Source organism: Malaclemys terrapin, chromosome 3 (assembly GCF_027887155.1).
Source record: "Malaclemys terrapin pileata isolate rMalTer1 chromosome 3, rMalTer1.hap1, whole genome shotgun sequence".
NCBI lineage: Eukaryota > Metazoa > Chordata > Testudines > Emydidae > Malaclemys > Malaclemys terrapin.
In genome coordinates, this window is record NC_071507.1 from 133,967,031 (window position 1) to 133,986,794 (window position 19,764).

The following is a 19,764-nucleotide window of genomic DNA, read 5'->3' on the forward strand; positions in this document are numbered from 1 at the left end:
CCCTACCTAGCCCGGAACTGTGCGGCAGTGGCCGCGCTGTGCAGCGGCGGGAGGCGGGTCCCGCTAAGGGCGGAGCTCGGCGGCAGCGCTCTGCCTGGGGCAATGTGGGGCTGCGGCGGGCTGAGCAGAGCAGCCCGGGCTCTAGTCGCCCCGCGGGGCCGGGGCCGGAGCAGCGGGGCGGACCCGCCGGGGAGGAGGCTGGGGACAACGGCCGGTGAGTACCTCCTGGGCCCGGCCAGAGCCAAGCGGGGCTGGGGCAGGCAGCCCGGGGCGGCGGCACCAGCTGGCTCTGGGTGTTTCCTGTGGGGCCTGCCTGCGGCGGCCGGGCTACGTGTCCCCCAGCGCCGCCAGCCCCTGTGGCTGTGCAGGGGCCGGCAGCGCTCTCCGGCGCTTGGCGCGGGCTCCGGAACCGCCGCGGTCGGCTTGCGACAGCGGCGTGATTGACAGCGCCCGAGTGCCATGCAGCGGGCGGGCGTTTACCCGGGGCACAGTGCAAACGCGCCGCGGCCCCGCGGCGGGACCCAGCAGCCCTGCCGCAGTCCAGAGCTGCACCGTGTGGCAAGGACAACAGGCTGAAACCCCGCACGGCAAGTGCTAGCCGACTGTCAGGGCTACTTCTAGCTCCCCGAAAATAGTAGCGTGGCCTCTTACGCCCCTGGTAACCCGTGTTTGCTAGCATTTAGTCAGTGCCTGGAAGCTGGGCTTTCTATGCATAAGAACAGCCATACTGGGTCAGCCCAAAGGTCCATCTAGCCCAGTATCCTGTCTGCCAACAGTGGCCAATGCCAGGTGTCCCAGAGGGAATGAAGGGAACAGGTAATCATCAAGTGATCCATCCTCTATCGGCCATTCCCAGTTTCTGGCAAACAGAGGCTAGGGACACCATCCCTGCCCATCTTGGCTAATAGCCATCGATGGCTCTATTCTCCATGACTTTATCTAGTTCTATTTTTAAACCCTGTTATAATCTTGGCCTTCACAACATTCTCTGGCAAGGAGTTCTACAGGTTGACTGTGCTTTGTGTGAAGAAATACTTCATTTTGTTTGTTTTAAACCTGCTGCCTCTTAATGTCATTTAGTGACCCCTGATTCTCCTGTTATGAGAAGGAGTAAATAACACTTCCTCATTTACTTTCTCCACACTAGTCATGATTTTATAGACCTCTATCATGTCCCCCCTTAGTCATCTTTTTTCCAAATTGAAAAGTCACAATCTTATTAATCTCTCCTGATATGGAAGCTGTTCCATACCCCTAATAATTTTTGTTGCCCGTTTCTGAACCTTTTCTAATTCCAATATATCTATTTTGAGATGGGGTGACCAAATGTGTGTGCAGTATTCAAGATGTGGGTGTACCATAGATTTATATAGAGGCAATATGATATTTTTTGTCATCTTGTATATCTCTTTGTTAATGATTCCCAGTGTTCTGTTAGCTTTTTTGACTGCCGTTGCACGTTGAGTGGATGTTTTCAGAGAACTATCCTCCACAATAACTCCAAGATCTCTTTCTTGAGTGGTAACAGCTAAATTAGACCTCATCATTTTATATGTATAGTTGGGATTATGTACAGTGATTTCACTTCACTGGGTCTTTCTGGGAGCCCCAGTCTATATAGTTCACAGCTTACTCTCTTTAGCGCTCCTTGTCTGCGCTGAAGGTAAAACTCAGCCTTTCTTGACTACAGTTAACTTTCAGAGCAAGGAGCTTACCCATGGAAACAGCTCAGCTCTCTAGTTTAGTGCATCCCTGCGAAAACCCACACTAGGGGTACAACTAGGGATTCCTTCTGTTATCTGCAGAATATCTGAGGCCAGTTTGATCACAAGTGGCCATAGGCTGTCTTGTTCAGCTGGCTCATAGGGGCTTTCTGTAAATGTTAGCTTAAGTGGTTTAATGGCAGACCTTTTGTTAGGGTCATGCAGGAGTGTTGGAAGGAGAGGCCCCAAAGGTTGTGTTAGTGAGCACAAATCATGGTGAAAGATATAAACCGCACACAATTAAGGCCCACAAAGTAAAATGTGTGGTGATAGCTACATAATATAGCTCAGTGGTGGACAACCTGCAGCCCACGGGCCGCACGCAGCCCATCAGGGTAATCTGCTGGCGGGCTGCCAGACAGTTTTACATTTGCACGGCTGCCTGCAGCTCCCAGTGGCTGTGGTTCGCCGTTCCTGGGAGCTGCGGGCGGCTGTGCAAATGTAAACAAACTATCTCGTGGCCCTCCAGTGGATTACCCTGTTGGGCTGCAGGTTGCCAACCATTGCAGGTCCTCTGGTCAGTGGCTTAGAAATGTCACAATACTGTACTTGCAGACTAAATTGTTATAATATGTAAGGAGGAGTAGCTTTTTAGAAACAATTGGAGGGTTGGTCGGTTGGCATGATGGAAGTTCAACAGTGAGTAATAATTAGCTACTTTGCTATAGTCATTTAAACAGGAAAGATAATTATCAATGTATTTAGGATGGAACTAATTATTATATAAAATTAAGCTTAGAAGCATTTCATGGATTGTTTGCTCTATTAAAGCTTGAAGCTGGCAATTTTGAATGGAACTACTGGTCTGCAAAGGTGGCTTAGAGGAGTAAAGCTCTAAAGAGTACCATCGTCATGGATTCACAGGGTCTGGTCTATGCCCCAGCTTGCGACCTGTTCCTGGGGAGTGATCCTTTTTGTGTGCTGGGCCCCAAGAACTCGCACAGTTCCACAAGGGCAGGTCCGGGACCTCCCTGGAGGATAGGTCCATCAGTGGCTATTAAACAAAATGGTCAGAGAGACAATTCCATGTTTTAGGTGTCCCTAAACCTCTGACTGCCAGAGACTGGGATTGGATGACGGGATGGATCACTCGGTAATTACCCTGTTCAGTTCATTCCCTCTGAAGCATCTGGCACTTGCCCCTGTGGGGACGCAGGATACTGAGCTAGATAGACCATTGATCTGACTCAGTATGGCCATTCTGATGTTCCCATGTCCCCTGCTCTGCCCCAAGAGCAGCTTTTTAACCCTTTACACTCCCTGCATAGCCATGCAGAACACAGAGTGAAACTAAAGTGCAATAGCAAGCATAAAAATATTACCAAAATTCTTACTTCATCACACAATAAAACAGGATAAGCACTTTTCTACTTCACTGGTGGATTTTCCTAAATCAATAACTAAAGGACATAGTTGTAGGTATATATTGTTACATAAAATAAGGGCATAAGCCACCATTAGCAGTAGTAAATATTCATATAATGATAGTACTGAAGGACCCCAATAGGGTTAATAAATTAAAACTACCAAAATGATTTGCTATGTATTTTTTTTAATCTGGCAGCAAAAAAATCAGACTAAAGCATTGCTAGAGTGATCTGATCCATAATACTGACAGATCTATATGGCCTTTGAACTGTGTACTTGCTTTATTTGCATTATACATTTCCAGGCCTTTGACAGCACATTTGTGTTTCATTTTATCTATACTAGTTCTATTTTTATTTTTATTTTTTTATGCAATGTTGTTGTAGTCATGTTAGTCTCAGAGTATTAGAGAAACAAGGTGGGTGCAGCTCCGTATTATTGCCTAGGCCGACAAATTTTCAGGGGCAGAAGCTCCTCTCCGCGCCACGCCCCCCTGCTCCAGCTCACCTCCGCCTTCTCTGTAAGCGCGCCGCGGCATCCTGTTTCTCTCCCCTCCCAGCGCTTGCGCCACGAAACAGCTGTGGCGGGGCAGGGAGGGAGGGGGGTGGAAGGGGAATGCCACACACTGGGGGAAGAGGCGGGGCCAGGGGCGGGGATTTGGGGAAGGGATCCAATAGCGGAAGGGACGGGGCGGAGTTGGGATGGGGACTTTGGGGAGGGGGTTGGGATGGGGGCGGGAAAAGGGTGGAGTCGGGGCGGGGCCAGGGCGGCAATTATTTCCCGGCCTAGGGGCGGCAAAATTATTAATCCGCCACTGGGTGGGTGAGGCAATATCTTTTATTGGACCAACTTCCGTTGGTGAAAGAGACAAGCTTCCAAGTTTACACAAAGCTCTTCTTCAGGTCTGGGAAGCTAACTCAGACATTGTGTCAGTTTTCCAGACCTGAAGAGGAACTCCTTGTAAACTTGGAAGCTTTTCTCTCTTACCAACTGAAGTTGGTTCAATAAAAGATATGACCTCACCCACCTTGAGTCTCTCTCTCTCCCCTCCCCCCGTCATTTAGTTGCTTTATTTATCACCTGTAAATTATCTAAGTATTTTCTATAAATAACTTAGTAGTGAGATTCTCCCTCCTCTCCTCAGAAGGGATACAGCACTGTTAGCATGAAACTGACTGTAATATAAACATATTGGAGTGTATTCATATAAATTAATAAATAAAACAAAAAACCCTACCAAAACACTACACTAGCCCACATAATTTTTCCCATGGGGAGAGGATGAGACAGAGCGAACTGCATATGAACAGATGTTAGTCACATTGCTTAACACTGCTGGAAGGCACTCATATTTCAGTGATGAGGGGCGGTATAAGAATTTACATAAGAACAAATTGCTTAAAATAATTGCTCTAATTCTGTTTTGTTACTCAAGTATAAACACACAGACTATGACTTGACGCGTGTGTCTAAATGAGAGGTGATAATTAGTTTTTCTAGATACTTCAAGCTTGATGCCCAAAATCGTCTACTACGGGAATAAAGCTAGCTATTCCCTTTGTTTTGTATCTGAGTTCTTAATGACAGACTGATGTTTTTGGCAACTTTTCTTTCGATAGTTCATGGTTTTTCTTTTTTAAAAGCTCATTCACTCACTGTTTAATCTTAAAGTGTATGGGAAGGGGGGGGGGAGAAGAAGTTATTTTTTCTGTATGGAACTATCCTGGCCATTTCTAATAATAAATCAATAAGAATCTTTTTAGATGTAGTTTAGAGGGAAAGCGGCTCCAAACAAAATGACCAGGCGTAAATATGCCACACGCTCACTGTTACACAATGTAAGCTGTACAAAGTGTATTTTTCCTGAGCAACCCATGCGAACAGTGTAAGTGAATCCCATTCTACTTGACACTGTCCCTTTTTAATGATAAAGCACAGAAGTGATTAGAGGGAAGATTGTGTGCCTAGTATTTGTACGAATAAATTGTAATTATTCCAGAAGGCTTCAGATGCTTTCACCATTGTATAGAGCTGATTAATAACAGTAGGGATTCTGAGTTTTATTGATCTGCATGCAGGAGGTGTGCTTTGTGTTGCATAAAAAGTGAGTCTGTGATGGTATCCTTTATCCTAACTAATAAGATTTCCTTCTCCCCAGACCTTCTTTAGTCTCTGAAAAACAAACTGGATTATTGTCTTACTAGGCATTGTCGAGCTCTCCATCATCCACTACGCGCTCAGACAAATAATCTTACACGTGGAACAAGTTAAAAAGTCAGGCTGATGGTAATCAAGTATCCCATGGGTACCTATTATTGGAGCATGGCTTTGACTAAAGCTATGGATGAGGGTGCACGTGATGGTGAGAGGAGATGAATGGACTGGAAAAGTATGGGACAGGCTGGGGAGAGGAGGACCACAGTTTCCAAAATGCGCTGGTGGATTTGGAGTGTGCCATCTTTAAATGTATCCCGGATCAGAGTCCTGTTGTGCTAGGCACTGTACATGTACATTAAAAATGGTCCTTGCCCCAAAGAGCTTGCTAACTAAGATCCCAATCTGCAAACACACACATGCTTAACTTAACTACCATGAAGTCTCATTGAAGTCAGTGGGGTTACTTGTGGTAGTAAAATTAAGCATGTGCATAAGTTTTTTGCAGTATTGGGGTCTCCACTACAAAATTTGGTGGATGCAAATTACATATCTATAGAGCCACCAAAATGTGTATATTGCATGGGTGTGTGTGTGTTCTGGTTGCTTGAACTGGTGCTGTGTATGCCTACCCAGAGTCTGTGTGTCGATGTAACATTAGTGTGAAGTGCAGTATATCCTGGGTAGGTATCCCACTGTGCCCTGCTTTCTGGTGCAGTGCCTTTTGGGACACTTTCGCATTGCTTTGTAGAATAGTAGCAAATCACCTACAGATTTCTGGGAGCGAGGGGTCAAGTTCCCACCATGCTAATTTCTCCATCCTATAATACTTTCCATATCCCATAATTTTGGTACAGTTTTTCAAAATTGTCACAGCCCCGAGGAGTGCTTTTTGGTGTCCGCCATCTGCCTGACAGAAGCATGGAGCCGGCAGAACTCAGTACAGTTCTCATCTGCATTGCTAATACAGGACACACGACTGTCCAGTATTTTCACAGCTTGAGGGAGTACTGCTGCAATCAGGATTGTGATGAAGAAAGTGCAGCGTTAGTTGAGCACAGTAACTGGATGCTGATGGACATAGTGAAAAACAATGCCAGGTTGCTGCCGGCATTCCCAGAGCTCCTCTGCATGATGGAGCACTGTTTCTGGGCCTGAGAAATGAGCACTGACATGTGGGATTGCATCATAATGTAGGTTTGGGATGATGAGCAGTGGCTGCAGAGCTTTCAGATGTGAAAAGCCACATTCTTGGGGCTGTGTCGAGCTCACCTCAGCTCTCCACAACAGGGACACCAAAATGAGAGTAGCATTGACAAGTGAGAAGCAAGTGGAGATCACTCTCTGGAAGCTTGTAACACACACTGGCTTGCTACTGGTCAGTGGGCAATAATTTTGGGTTGGAAAATCCACAGTGCGGGGCCCATTGTTTTATGGCCTTACACAGTTGGATCACATCTCTTGCTATGGAGGACTGTGACTCTTGGTAATATATAGGAAACAGTAGGCAGATTTGCAGTAATGGGGTTCCTGAACTGCGATAGGGTGATAGATGGCACACACGTTCCTATTTTGGCACCAGCCCACCTTGCCACACAGAAAGAGTTACTTTTCTGTGGTTATGCAGGTGTTAGTGGATCACCAGGTGCACTTCACTGATATCAATGTGGCTGATCAGGGAAGTATACAGGACTTTTCATTGGCAATGTTGAAGTGGCAATAGTGAACCTACCCCTTGCTTCCCTGGCTCACGAAGCTATACACTGGCCACCTCACACACCAGCTCAGCAGGTGCAGAATGACATTAGAATTTGCTTTTGGGAGATTGAAGGGACGCTGGTGGTGTTTACTTACTAGATTGGATCTCAGTGAGAAACATTCCAAAGGTTATATCTGCATGCTGTATACTGCACAACATCTGTGAGGTGAAGGGGGAATAGCTGCCACTGGGTTGGAGGAATCTGGTTGACTGGCTGTCTGCTGAATTTGAACAGCCAGACACCGAGGCTACTAGAAGAGCAGATGTGCGTCTGAGGAAGGCCATAAAAGAGCATTTTGTCAGTCTGCTATAGTAGAGTTCTTTGTTGCTTTAATTGTCTGTCTTGTACACTTTAAACAGTACATTGGTAGGGTCTTTGCCTCCTGCTGTGCATTCTGGAATGCTTGATGTGAACTAGTAAATACTCTGGCTTTCTAAAAGTAAAGCTTTATTGTGTGTAAAACAGCAATTAACAAAACTGAAGCTCAAACACATGCAAGATTAAAAAGACTTTTGCCAAAATCCCAAGTGAAGATGGAAGTAAACAATAACATTTATGTCAAGGTATGTAAATGGTAATTCAGTGCAGTCTGTTGTAGCTACATCTATACTGACCTGTGTTTTTACAGGTGTATATGTAGCTGTGGTTCTCCTTGTTGTTCCTCGGTGTGGAACAGTTGAGGGTAAGGATGTTAGGGAGCAGCACCCATAGAGTTCTCCAAGGACTGCAACATGCGCTCAGTGCGGGACCTTTGGGACTGTAGGTCAACCATGCTCTGCAACATTTGCATTTGTTACCTGAATAACCCCATTACGTCCTGGTGCATTTCCTTGGTGCCTCTTAGTCCTTTTGCCTGTCCTGCAGCAGCTGCTCTCTTCATTCTCAGTTTTTCCCTCTATGTTATGTTCTGAAGAAATCTCCAAGACCTTTGATCATGGTACAAGGCAATTGTGGCCTGGAGGATCTTGAAGAACATATACTCCCTAGTCCTCTTTCTTCGTCTCCTGATCAGGGTCAGACATGCAGTGGCATGGAGGGGGGACCCCTCAAAACCACCATGCCAGAAGTTGCTGATTAAAAACAGACTGATCCACTTTACATTTGCAGTCACAACGAAAAGGGAAAGAAGTCTCAAAACTCCCTTTGCATTATTTTCACAAATACCTTAATAAAAATGCTTATTGATGCCTCAGCTTTGGAGCATCTTGGTACAGCATTGCTCTGTAACTCAAATCCTGGTTAGTACGGCCTAGCAGCGGGAAGAAGAGGCGGTGTTCTATTTCATGTGGATCTACAGTTTGGTCCTCTCCCTGGGTACTGATATAGGGAAATGGCAGTGACTATTAACACTATTTTTCATAGGCAATGGTGATTTTGGCTGATATCTCACTCCTGAGAGTCATAAAGGCACAGAGAACATGGCTGTTGATGGCTTCCTTAAGCCGCCTGGGCCTCTGTGGGGCTAGCCTGTTTACTGCAATGGTGCCAGCTGAACTCATCACAGAGTGGCATGGGAAGGTGTCCTATCTCAGAGGAAGAAATAAAGATACCATCCCTAGAATTCTTCAGGAGAGGATTGCAGAATATCTCCATGAAAGTTTCATCGGGATCTCTCAAGGATAAAAGAGACATCCCTATTCTGATAAACATAGTACTCCACAAGGCCCCCCTCCTAGCCCAACAAGCCAAAGAAATGAAAAGTGAACCTTGAGTCTGCCTCTGTTTGTTCCACTGCTACCTGAACACGACACTGATTTAATGTGGATTGTATAACTAGACTGCCATACAACCATTTTTGAAATGTATTTTCTAACATTATACTAGTACAACAATGAAAAGTTGATCCCTTTTGTCTTAACTTGTGAATGGGATAGGTGTCATTTTTAAAATGGGGAACAAAGGTGGGAGATGAGGTTTGAGGGACAGGAAAATAATAAAAAAAAAAAAATTGCAAGTACACTTATTCAAATTCCCTTCCCCTTTGTCAGTGGGTTCATCTGTGCTTACTTGGTGGAACTGGCTAGACTCCTGCACAGTTTTAGACGGTTCCTAGCTTGTGGCATGGTTTGAGTTCCCTGCCATAGGTGACCTCCCTACCCCCCGTTCATGACAGGCATTTCCATTTCTAACTCCTCCACAGTCGCTATCTTGAACACCCTAGTTAGATTGACTTAACTCCTGGAATTGACACTGCTAGGTTGACAGAAGAATTCTCCCGTTAACCTTCTCGAGGGGGTGGCTTAACTACAGTGACGGAAAACCCCCTTCACTATGGTGCCTACAGACACACAGCTGCCATACCATAGCTGTGCCTCTCTAGCATTTACAGTGTAGACAGGCTCCAAGAGCTGTACTTTCGTAGTGCAAAGGCAAGAGTCACCTTCTGTTTTTAGCAGACTCTTAGATCACTTGATTAGATCAAAAGAAATGCATTCTTTCTTAACTTTCCTGTGAAGTCTTGAAGTAATTCTTGTTTTAACATAGTAAATAGATTTAAATGCTTATTGTAGTAATTGGCAAACCAGATAAATTGAACCACAGATCTGTTAATTGAATTTCAATTGTAATCTTAATTTGATTGTGTCATATTTGATTAGTTTTGGGAAATTAGAAGTAAATCAGTGATAGATTTGCTTAGCTCTGTATTTGTTTGCATATTCTTTTAATAAATCTATTAAAAACAGGGGACTGATTTCTCTCCTTAACTGTTGTGTGAGAGAGCAGTGTATTCACAGGTAAAGGTAAATACACTGATTAGCTCCTGGATGCATATTTTAATTATTTAAAATTCTATTACCACTACATAATGTTTCAAACCAATTTGACAAACAGATTTTTTTATCTCTGAATGATCATAAAGCTGATGATTTCCATTGCATTGATTTTGTTATATATGCAGGTGACCATTATGGTCAGGGGTTTCAGAGAGGTCCTAGGGGCTTCAGTGAGAACTACAGCTGGAAAATGCAGTTGACATCCAGCAGTACAAGGTTTGTCCATCTGACTGAAATGAAAAGCAGCATGTAAGTACAGTAGCTAATAGAATTATCTATGACATCCTTTACTGTATAAAAATGACCTTAATGATGTGTGATGACAACTTGATGATGATCTGATAAAATCAATTTTGATCTTTCAAAAGAGTTTTTCAGATAATTTGTGCTCTTTCTCTTTATTGTTACTTTACATAAATACATACTACTAAATTAAAGAAATCCCCAATGTTATGTACATTCCATAATCTATTTTATGCTCAGAGTTATTATTAATTCAGTGTCTTAACTAAGTTAAAAGGAGAGATTTTAGATTCTAGGTAGCGAAATATAACGAATAAAAAGTGCTTTCTCTGGCTTTGTCCCTCGTCCCACCTTGAAGGAAATATTTTTCCCGCCTCTTAATCCAACTTTTTGTTTCAGTCACATGTTTTGGTGCCAGGTATCGATGTTTATGACATGATGTTTGACTTTCATTGTTTAGGTCTGCTATGAAGAGGCTATACAGCACTTCACACACAACAGTGGATTCAAAAGAGATGAAAAAATTCCAGCTTTTGGCACATAGGTGGTGGGATGAACAAGGAGAATATTCCGCCCTGCATTCTCTGAATGATATTAGAGTGCCTTTTATTAGGTACAGTTTGGGGATTTCTTTTGCTGTGTAATGCTATTTCTAAGCATCCATCTAAAAACAGTGTAAAATAACTTAGGAAAATGAGACATAACTTGTTGAACAAATATCACATGACCCCACCCCTAGTCTCTACCCCCACACTCTCCCCATCCCATCCCTTCCCACCTTATCTGGGGATGGCCAGGGGAGGATGTCTCTGGCCTGGCTGGAGCTGCTCCGGCAGGCTGGACGTGTGTGGCCTCAGCCTGCTTCAGTGGGCCAGACCGGGCAGCGCGGCCGCAGCATGTTCCAGTGGGCTGGGCTGGGCGGCTCGGCCGCAGCCTGCTCTGGGGGGTGGGGCCAAGCGGCACAGCTGCAGCTAGGGTGACCAGACGTCCCGATTTTATCGGGACTGTCCCGATATTTGCTTTTTTGTCCCACGCCCCGACTGATGTTCGGTCGGGACACTGGACAAAAAAGCACATTTGCCCTCCGTTCCAGCGCTCACGCCCCCCCGCCCCGACTCCGCCTCCTCCTTCCCCCATTGGATCCCTCCCCAAATCCCCATCCTGGCCCCGCCTTTTCCCGAAGCACACAGCCCGCATTCCCCTCCCTCGCAGGCTTGTGCGCCACTGATCAGCTGTATGGCGGCTGCGCAAGCGCTGGAGGGAGGCCACCGGACACCAGCGTGTGGTGCTGTGTGGGATGTGAGGGGGATGAAGGGAGGAAGAAAGGGGGATGGAGGGAGGAGGTTAGGAGGAAGGATTTGTGGAGGGGGGATGGAGGGAGGAGCGTCGGGCATCTACCAGGAGCGCGGGAGGGGAAGGAAAATTTGCCGCGGCTGCCGGGGGCTAGCTGGGCATGGCCCGGGCTGCGTGCAGGCAGCAGCTGGGGCTGCCTCTGGCCCGGGTGGGCGGTGCGGCCCGGTGGTGTGGGCCGCCAGAGACACACGGCGGAGTGGGGCTGTGGGGGGTGAGACTTGTCCCAGGCGGGGCGGCCAGCGGACAGGGGCTAGGAGCCGGTCGGGGTCCCCAGAACCCATAAACTTCCCCGCCGCAGTCGGGGAGCCCCGCGCCTCTCCCGCTTGGCTGCGCTCCAGTGGCTCGCCCCACCAGGAAGGAGCTGCTGGAGAGCAGCCAAGCGGGAGAGGCAGGGGCTCCTCGCCGCGGCGGGACGCGCCACATGTGCCCAGGGCGGGCCGGGGAGCGGGAGGCTCCGCGGGGCCGGGAAAAGCCCAGGCTCCCACCCGCTGCCCAGCCAGGAGCCCCGGAGAGCTGCTCGGGAGACCGGCTGCCGCTGCGGCTTGGCTGTGCCAGCCCCGGCCCCCTGCATGCCCGTGCTGCACCGCGCCGCCCCCGACTCCCATGCACCGCCACTGCTCCGCGCCCAGCCCCGGGCTCGGAGGCTCCTGCAGCCGCTTCCAGGGGAGAGACAGCTTTGTCCCCCGCCCGGTCCTGCTATGGGGTTCTGCCTCCTTGCACCCATCCAGCCTGTGCCCTGCCTGGGGCCCCGCTGGAGCCGTACCCCCTCACCCACCCGGACTCCTGTGCTTCCCAGCGCCTCCTCTCGGTCTCCCCAATGCCCTCTTTATCCCCGGCCCCCTCTGCATTGGGGCCACCTTTTGCCCTGGGGTGGGCAGCGTGCGCTGCTGAGGCGCTATGTACAATCTGGCAGCGCGGCTGGGGCCTGCTAATTCCCCCTGCTCCTGCAAAACTCTTTTTTTTTTTTTTTTTTTTTTTTTTTATTTTTATTTTTTTTTGCTCCGCCCCCCGCGTCCCGATATTTCATCCCTGTGATCTGGTCACCCTAGCTGCAGCCTGTCGGCCCCGGAGCTGCAGCTGCTTCGGAGGCTGGGGGGAGAGCAGCGTGGCCAGAAGTGGAGAGACTCTGGCCCCGCCTCTTCCCTTCTGGCTCTGCTGCCTCTCCTTGCTCCCTCTGTTGGGGGGAGGGGCTGTGTCCCACCTCTCCCTCTCTATATATACATGCTGTGGCCACGCCACCTGGTCTGGCCCGCCGGAGCAGGCTGCAGCCGCTCTGCCCCGCCTGCCAGAGCAGCTCCAGCCAGGCCAGAGACATCCTCCCCTGGTCCTCACCAGATAAGGTGGGAAGGGATGGGATGGGGGGGGTGTGTTCTGGGCTGGGGGGGGCGGGGGGTTCTGGGCTAGGGGTGGGGTCATTTGGGGGGAGAGAGAGCTCAGTGGTTTGAGCATTGGCCTGCTAAACCTAGGGTTGTGAGTTCAATCCTTGAGGGGGCCATTTAAGGATCTGGGGCAAAAATCTGGGGATTGGCCCTGCTTTGAGCAGGGGGTTGGACTAGATGACCTCCTGAGGTCCCTTCCAATCCTGATATTCTATGTGGGGGGGTGGTCACAGGGGTTACTCCCCTGACTCCTAGCTTCTTCCCCCCCCCCCCCCCCCCCAAAAAAAAAAAAAAAAATCCCTACCAGTTGCTGTCTCGGCCCATCAGGGTAAGCAGCTGGCACACCGGGACACTTTGTTTGCTTAGGTTTACTTCCATGCCTGCAGATGCTCGAGGTAAACAAACCGTCTTGGCTCACCAGCGGTTTATCCTGATGGCCTGGGAGCCAAAGTTTGCTGACCCCTGAATTATAGGGTTGGCTTAAGAACGGGTTATAAAAAATTTCCATTTTTACTTATCCATCTTGGGGGTGGGGGAGGGGGTTGGCTTATAAACTAACCAGCTTATGATTGAGTATATATTAACACAAATTTTAAAGAAACATTTCAGTTAAACCATTTTGTATCTTTGTGCTTATTTATGTACACTTTATTTCAGAGATACTCTATTGAACATGAATAGTGATCATCAGTTGGGAAGCCCTCTGTCCGGTGTAAAGATTCTAGATGTTGGCTGTGGTGGTGGATTGTTAAGTGAAGTAAGAAACACAGTTTGTTGTTCCTGCCTCTCTAGCTAAGGAGCATATGAAGACTTTGAAAGGTGTTACGATTTGTTTATTTAACTCCTAAATCTCAAATGAGGAGGAGCCGCCCCAAGCCCTTTTCTGCAATGTTGGTACATTGATAAATGCATGTTTTGGAGTGCAGTAAATTCTACAAACTACATTTGTATTTGGGTTAAAAAAAGTACATGCAATGTTTTGTTATAAACAACTGAGTTTCATCAAGAAAAGAGAAACTATAGGAAGAGGTGCTAAAACCTTAAGGTTAACCAACAAACAGATTATTCAAATATTGTCACAAACAGCAAAATAGCATCGGTCCTTTCTAGCATTCCTTTGGAAAATCATTGCAAAATAACGTGTGTGTGTGGGGGGGGGTTAGTAAAAGATCACTTTTTATCATGACCACTCTTGTTAATGAAGTAACATGTTTTCCATTATAACCTATTTTCACATGCGTGATGCTTTTGAAACCGTCCCCTTTTGGGCTTAAATTTTCCATGTTGGTCAAAGTTCTCATCTCTGACCTTGCCCCTTGACACCACCTAATAGTACTGAGGCTGTACAAAGGGGCCCCAAAAGACCCGTATCTGGCATAAGGAGGATTCCTATGATGCAGGGGGCAGTTGTAAGGATGCCTCATGAGGACCCCCTCACAAGCCTGGGGAAAGGGGGCATTTTGAGGGCATAGGTGCTGGAACTAGGGGTGCTACCGCACCCCCTGGCTTGAAATGGTTTCCATTATATACAAGGTTTACAGTTTGGCTCAATAGCTCTCAGCACCCCCAGTATAAAAATTGTTCCAGCACCCCAGGTTGAGGGTGGGAGTGTAACAACAGCGCTGTGACCCATAGGGCTGCTCTAACTTAGACTGGCCTCCAAGATTGTCTAAGTTACGCTGGGGACCTCTCTAGCCCCCAGAGCAGCCCAAGATTTTTTGAAGCTTTTATGTTCAGAGGTGTATCACAGACGCTCACCCTGGCTCTGTGCACAAAGGTGGGTCTGTCCCTTCCCCCCATTTCTGGTAGCTAGAGGTAAATCCTTTTTAACCGCGAGAGAATGAAAAATGTGTATCTTTGCCCTGTTATAAAACAGTTCCTCCGTCACCTCCCGTCCCCCAAATACGTGAGCCAGCTAGAGCAAAAACTACTGAAGTGGAACCTTGGTATGGCCTTAATTCTCATTGACAATAGTACTTTTGTTTTTTGAAAAATAAAACAAATGGTTTCTATTTAATAAAATTATGACTGCTTGAAAATAGTACATGAGCATTAAAAATTTTTGCAGGTGTGTGCTTAAGGCTGGATATACTGTGCATATGTGTCCATCTACTTAAGTTCTCACTGTCTGGTTCAAAGTACTTACAAGCTCCACACACTGAATGACTATGGATGAGTAGCTCTCTCACTCTGCTGGTAAAGCCAGTGGAGCTTGTAACTTTCACAAGTTTACTAACTAGTGAATTTAGAGCTCCAATAACATAAAGTTGGTTGTGTTACACAGAGTATTCCAGTTTCAAAAGAGACATCAACCTCTGAGGAAAAAACACACTTAAAATATTTCAGTGACAGTCAAGACTGGTACTTTCCTAGTAAATATCCGAATATTCAGCTTTCAGCATTGAGCAGGTATCTTAGATAATCATGTATAGAATAGCCATTAAAAAGACATGTGGATTCACCATTTCAGTAAGGAGTGATCATAAGTATAGGATAAAAAACTCAGTGGAGAAAAACAGTGTCTCTGTGATAGTTGCAGTGGACAAAATCTGCACTCGTGTGGCAAAGTGGACAAAGAACAATTATTTTAAAAACAGATGTAAAAGAATCACTATCTTGTATTTGACAATATTAGTTTTTAAAAGAATAGAAAATCTAAAATGTGTTTTGTGCTTTCTCTCTAACAAACTTTTAAAAATGCTGCAGATCAAAGGCCACCCCTCAGAGCTGTTTGTCTCACTGTTCTAATGATGTTTACTGCAAGATTTTTCTGTGACTTCGACATTAGATTCTGATAGTTTACGTAGAGCTTTATGTTTACGCTGATTGTTTTAATGCAGCGAATAAACAAATGGTATATCATTAGCCTCTAGGTAGACTGGGAGCTTCAGTTACTGGAATTGATCCTCTGGAGGACAACATTAGAACAGCAGAACAGCACAAGTCATTTGATCCAGTTCTAGCCAAGAGAATACAGTACAAACCATGTTCACTGGAGGATATTGTGGAAGAGGCTACAGAAACCTATGATGTAATTATTGCTTCTGAAGTAGTGGAGCATGTGGCTGACCTAGAAACATTTATCAAGTACTGCTATCAAGTATTAAAAGTAAGTGTTTGTTATAATTGTAGGAAATGTTTGTTCCTTCCTTCTTTAATAAGGTTTTAATTTAAAAGTTAATCAGAGCACATGTAGATCCCAGAGGCCTCGGTGACATCATCACTTAATATTGCAGTAGTACCATGACTCCCATTGGGTTGTGTACAAGGTCAAAACCTAATGAAAAGTTCTTGCCGCCTGATTTTTCCACTGAGGGAGGAAGATCTAACAGCTATGTTGATGGGATAAACTAAGTTTCACTTGTTGTCCAGAACTGCTGCGTAGTGTAACATTGTTGCAGCTGTTAAACAGCGCCTGTGTTCTACTTCACAGATGGCTGCATGTCAGTGGGTAAAGTGATCTTTCTGTACAGTCTGTAAACTGTTTTAAGGTCTTTGAGGATGAACTATGCAATATAAGTTTATTAATGTGCTTATTTTTACAAGAATGCGGAATATATATTATTTGAAATAGCAAGTCAGCTAGTCAGGACAACGCTCACTTAACGATGGCCCAAAAGAAAGCCCCAAAAAGTAAGCACTGATTGGCTGCACTATTCATTTGGCTGCCCATAAAAGTCCTCTATGCAAACAAGCATTTCCATTAGTAAGTGCCCCACTGATCCCACTCGCTGTAGGAGAAATGTCCTTGGGCAGTTTTTACTCTATGGATTTATGGTGTGGCCAGCAGCCACAGTTAGGTATGAAAATAGCCCAAACTAATCTGCTTGCAGTTGCCGTGGAGAAGAGTGTGTATGTTTGTTTGAATTAAATTGAAGTTTAAAAAATAAGACAAGATATTGTCTTGTGTTTACTATACACATTCTTATACTTGTAATTCATTCTCTGCTCGGGGATCATTTGCGTGTATTAATTAGGTATTATCCTTAATTAGCATAGATATTTCTGGGCTTGGTTGCTCTGTTAAGTGATCCAAAACCAGGAAGATGTTGACTGTTTGGTTTAAATGTTGAAAAGACTCCTTCTTTACAAAAAGAACATAACATCCTGATTTTTCTATCACCTACCGATGTCTTAAAACATTTATGTATGTGTATCAATTAAAGTAGCTTTAATTCCTGCAGCCCATGGCTTCAAAATGGACAAATTCTGTACTTGAAGTTCAAAAATGATTGATCTTATACTTTTTCATGTGAAGGGTCCTCACACTTTTTGTTCAATTAAATGTATTGCTAATTGAATATTATTTTAATATTTTTATTAGCCTGAAGGCTCGTTATTCATTACTACAATCAACAAAACACAGTTGTCCTATATATTGGGGATTGTAGTTGCGGAGAGAATAATGGGGATTGTACCAGAAGGCACTCATGACTGGGAGAAGTTTATTTCACCTGAAGAGCTAGAATGCCTGCTAGACTCAAGTAAGTGTCAAATAGAATGACGGGAATGAATAGAGAGATCCAAGTGTTACTGATTATAACAGCAACTGTCAGGGGACTAGATAGTTAAGATGATTGGTAACCTTGAAGTGAAGAGCTCTGTACTCCTGTTAGCAGCTCAGATTTGGCGTAGGTCAGGCATGGCTAAAAGTCATTACCACATACTAGCTATTCAGCTGAGTGTGTAGAGTTGATGGCCTCAGTTCAATTTCAAGCGTACAGAGGTCACCTAAACAAAACCACCATCACAACTGGGCCCCTTGTTGATAGCCAAAGCATCAAAGATGCAAATTCTTGGACTCTTTTTGAAGACAATAGTGTTTCGTTTCTAAGGGTGAGTCCTCTAGGTCAGGGTTGAGATACTTGATGAGCCAGTGTCCAAAGGTTGAACTGCTGCTGCATTGTATAAACCGAGGGCTTTTGTCTTCATCATCTTTCACTAGCCTTACATTTATTAAAACATTTCATTTAAAAGCTGTCTGAAGTTGAAAGCTGACCGCAGACTTTCCAATAAAACTTGAGAGAGTATGTTATGGTGGCTGGATCAAAATACTAAGTCACACCAGTGATCCCAGTTTGAATGCTTTCCTAAAAAACTGATTTCTGACGTGTTGGGTTTTTCCCTCAGACACTTCTTCTCTACAGAAAGTTAATAAACAAAAAAACAAAACAAAAACCCACCACCAAGCCCCTCACTTTTTCTGTAACTCACTGTAAACAAGCCGGTGCCTGAACTCAATCTTTTATCTTGTATCCTGCTGGGCCTGGGATGATGCCGCATCATATGATGAACCTAAGCGATATTAAGAAGGGAGCATAAAATTGCTCTTTATTTACACTGTTTTCTTGATCCATATTCTTCTTGCCTTATTTTTTTCATTCATAGCTAAATCTCCAGCATCTTCCATAGATACACCTCTACCCTGATATAACATGACCCGATATAACACAAATTCAGATATAACGCGGTAAAGCAGCGCTCCGGGTGGGCGGGGCTATGCGCTCCGGCAGATCAAAGCAAGTTCAATATAACGTGGTTTCACCTATAACGCGGTAAGATTTTTTTTTCGGGGGGGGGGGTGGGGGGTGCTCCTGAGGACAGCGTTATATCGGGGTAGAGGTGTATATTCAGTTTATCAGTTTTGAAGTGGATGACCTGAATCTGCGAAACTTGAGCAACTATAAATATGCTTCTAATGACTCAGTATTGTTGCTCTAAAGCTCAGTGGAAGAATGTATATTTAGAACTTGCTATTTTTTTAGAGCTTGATGTTTCATTGACTTAGAATGTCTGAGGATCACCATCTTTTTTCCCTTCTTTTACAGATGGCTTTTTAGTCAAGACAGTGAATGGAATGTCATACAACCCCCTGTCAGGGTCCTGGAGTTGGACTGAAAGCACTAGCATTAACTATGCGGTGCATGCCATGAAATCTAGGGTAAAAGAACAATCAAGTTCAAGAGAGCCACCTTCAGAGACAGATAAGGAGGCACACCCAGCCGAAGCTAGTGCCAGCACAACTATCTGAGGCAAGCAGCAAGAGGTTGAAGGAAGATTTGCATAAATGATTATAATAAAACTGTTTGCAACAACAAGTCTGCTGTTCATATAAATGGCAGTTAAGAGGTTTTTGCCAATCTGTTTCAATGTAGTCTGGGGTGGAGAACAATTGTTAGTTCTCTCAGGAATCATGTAGGATTAAGATGGGCAAAGTTTTTGGAGAGAAGTTCTTTTATGAGAAAATAATTTCAAATCTTCAAATTATTCTGTCAGTTTTTGTGTACGATGGCTTTTACAGTCCTACCAAGAAAACACAGGTTTCAGCAGGACTCCAGAGAGTAACGGTTGATGCTGAGTTCAATTTGAAGTCACTTTTAAAAATGCAATACACTGTGTAAATAGAAGGGTTTAAGCAATTTTTAAATTAAACTACCCAAGTGCACTGTTCAGCAACTTGTGTCTGTATTTAATTAATTGTTAAAACACCAAAACTCTCTTTTCCTTCTTCCATTCCGGATACACCAACTGTGGGAAAAGAAGGGAGGGGTGGTGACCTAGGAGCTCCTGCTCTGCCTCTGCGCCACTGGTATGAGCCTTCCATGGCTGGTTACACTCGTACTGCAGCCTGGTTCAGCTGTGGCAACACCACACTTGAGAATCTGGTCCCTGAATGTCAACCTGTCACACCCTCTAAAAATGGGACCTGTTATCAGGTCCTCCATGTTTAAGTAAAATCTTTACAATTTAAACAGTCACTTTTCTAGCAATAAGCCGCAGTTATCAGGCCAGCAGTTTGTTTACAATCTGTCATAGAATCTATGTTCTGTGAGTGATACAATCCTTCACCTACTTCACGGGGCTGATGGGAGGTATACTTAATAAAAAGCTATTCTGCTCTGAAATGTGAGTCTCTAAATGCATGGCGTTGCATGTGTCCATGATCATCTGTCCCCAATTTTCTTTTTAT

The 19,764-nt window shown here is 45.2% G+C and overlaps 1 protein-coding gene across 1 annotated transcript; it reads left to right on the forward strand.

Annotated features, from left to right (window-relative positions):
• Positions 1 to 19,246, forward strand: COQ3 (coenzyme Q3, methyltransferase). Its single transcript, XM_054022464.1, has 7 exons — positions 1 to 214; positions 9,945 to 10,068; positions 10,523 to 10,675; positions 13,452 to 13,551; positions 15,661 to 15,903; positions 17,119 to 17,278; positions 18,623 to 19,246. The coding sequence occupies exons 1-7, from the start codon at positions 103 to 105 to the stop codon at positions 18,823 to 18,825; spliced, it is 1,095 nt and encodes a 364-aa protein (XP_053878439.1). The 5' UTR covers positions 1 to 102; the 3' UTR covers positions 18,826 to 19,246.
• Positions 19,247 to 19,764: the final 518 nt, after the last annotated feature.

Excerpts from the sequence above, each read along its gene's own strand:
- COQ3 (XM_054022464.1), top strand. The coding sequence starts at position 103 with ATGTGGGGCTGCGGCGGGCTGAGCAGAGCAGCCCGGGCTCTAGTCGCC. Across the intron at positions 10,676-13,451 it reads ATTAGAGTGCCTTTTATTAG|AGATACTCTATTGAACATGA; the intron begins GTACAGTTTGGG and ends ACTTTATTTCAG. Across the intron at positions 13,552-15,660 it reads GTGGTGGATTGTTAAGTGAA|CCTCTAGGTAGACTGGGAGC; the intron begins GTAAGAAACACA and ends GTATATCATTAG.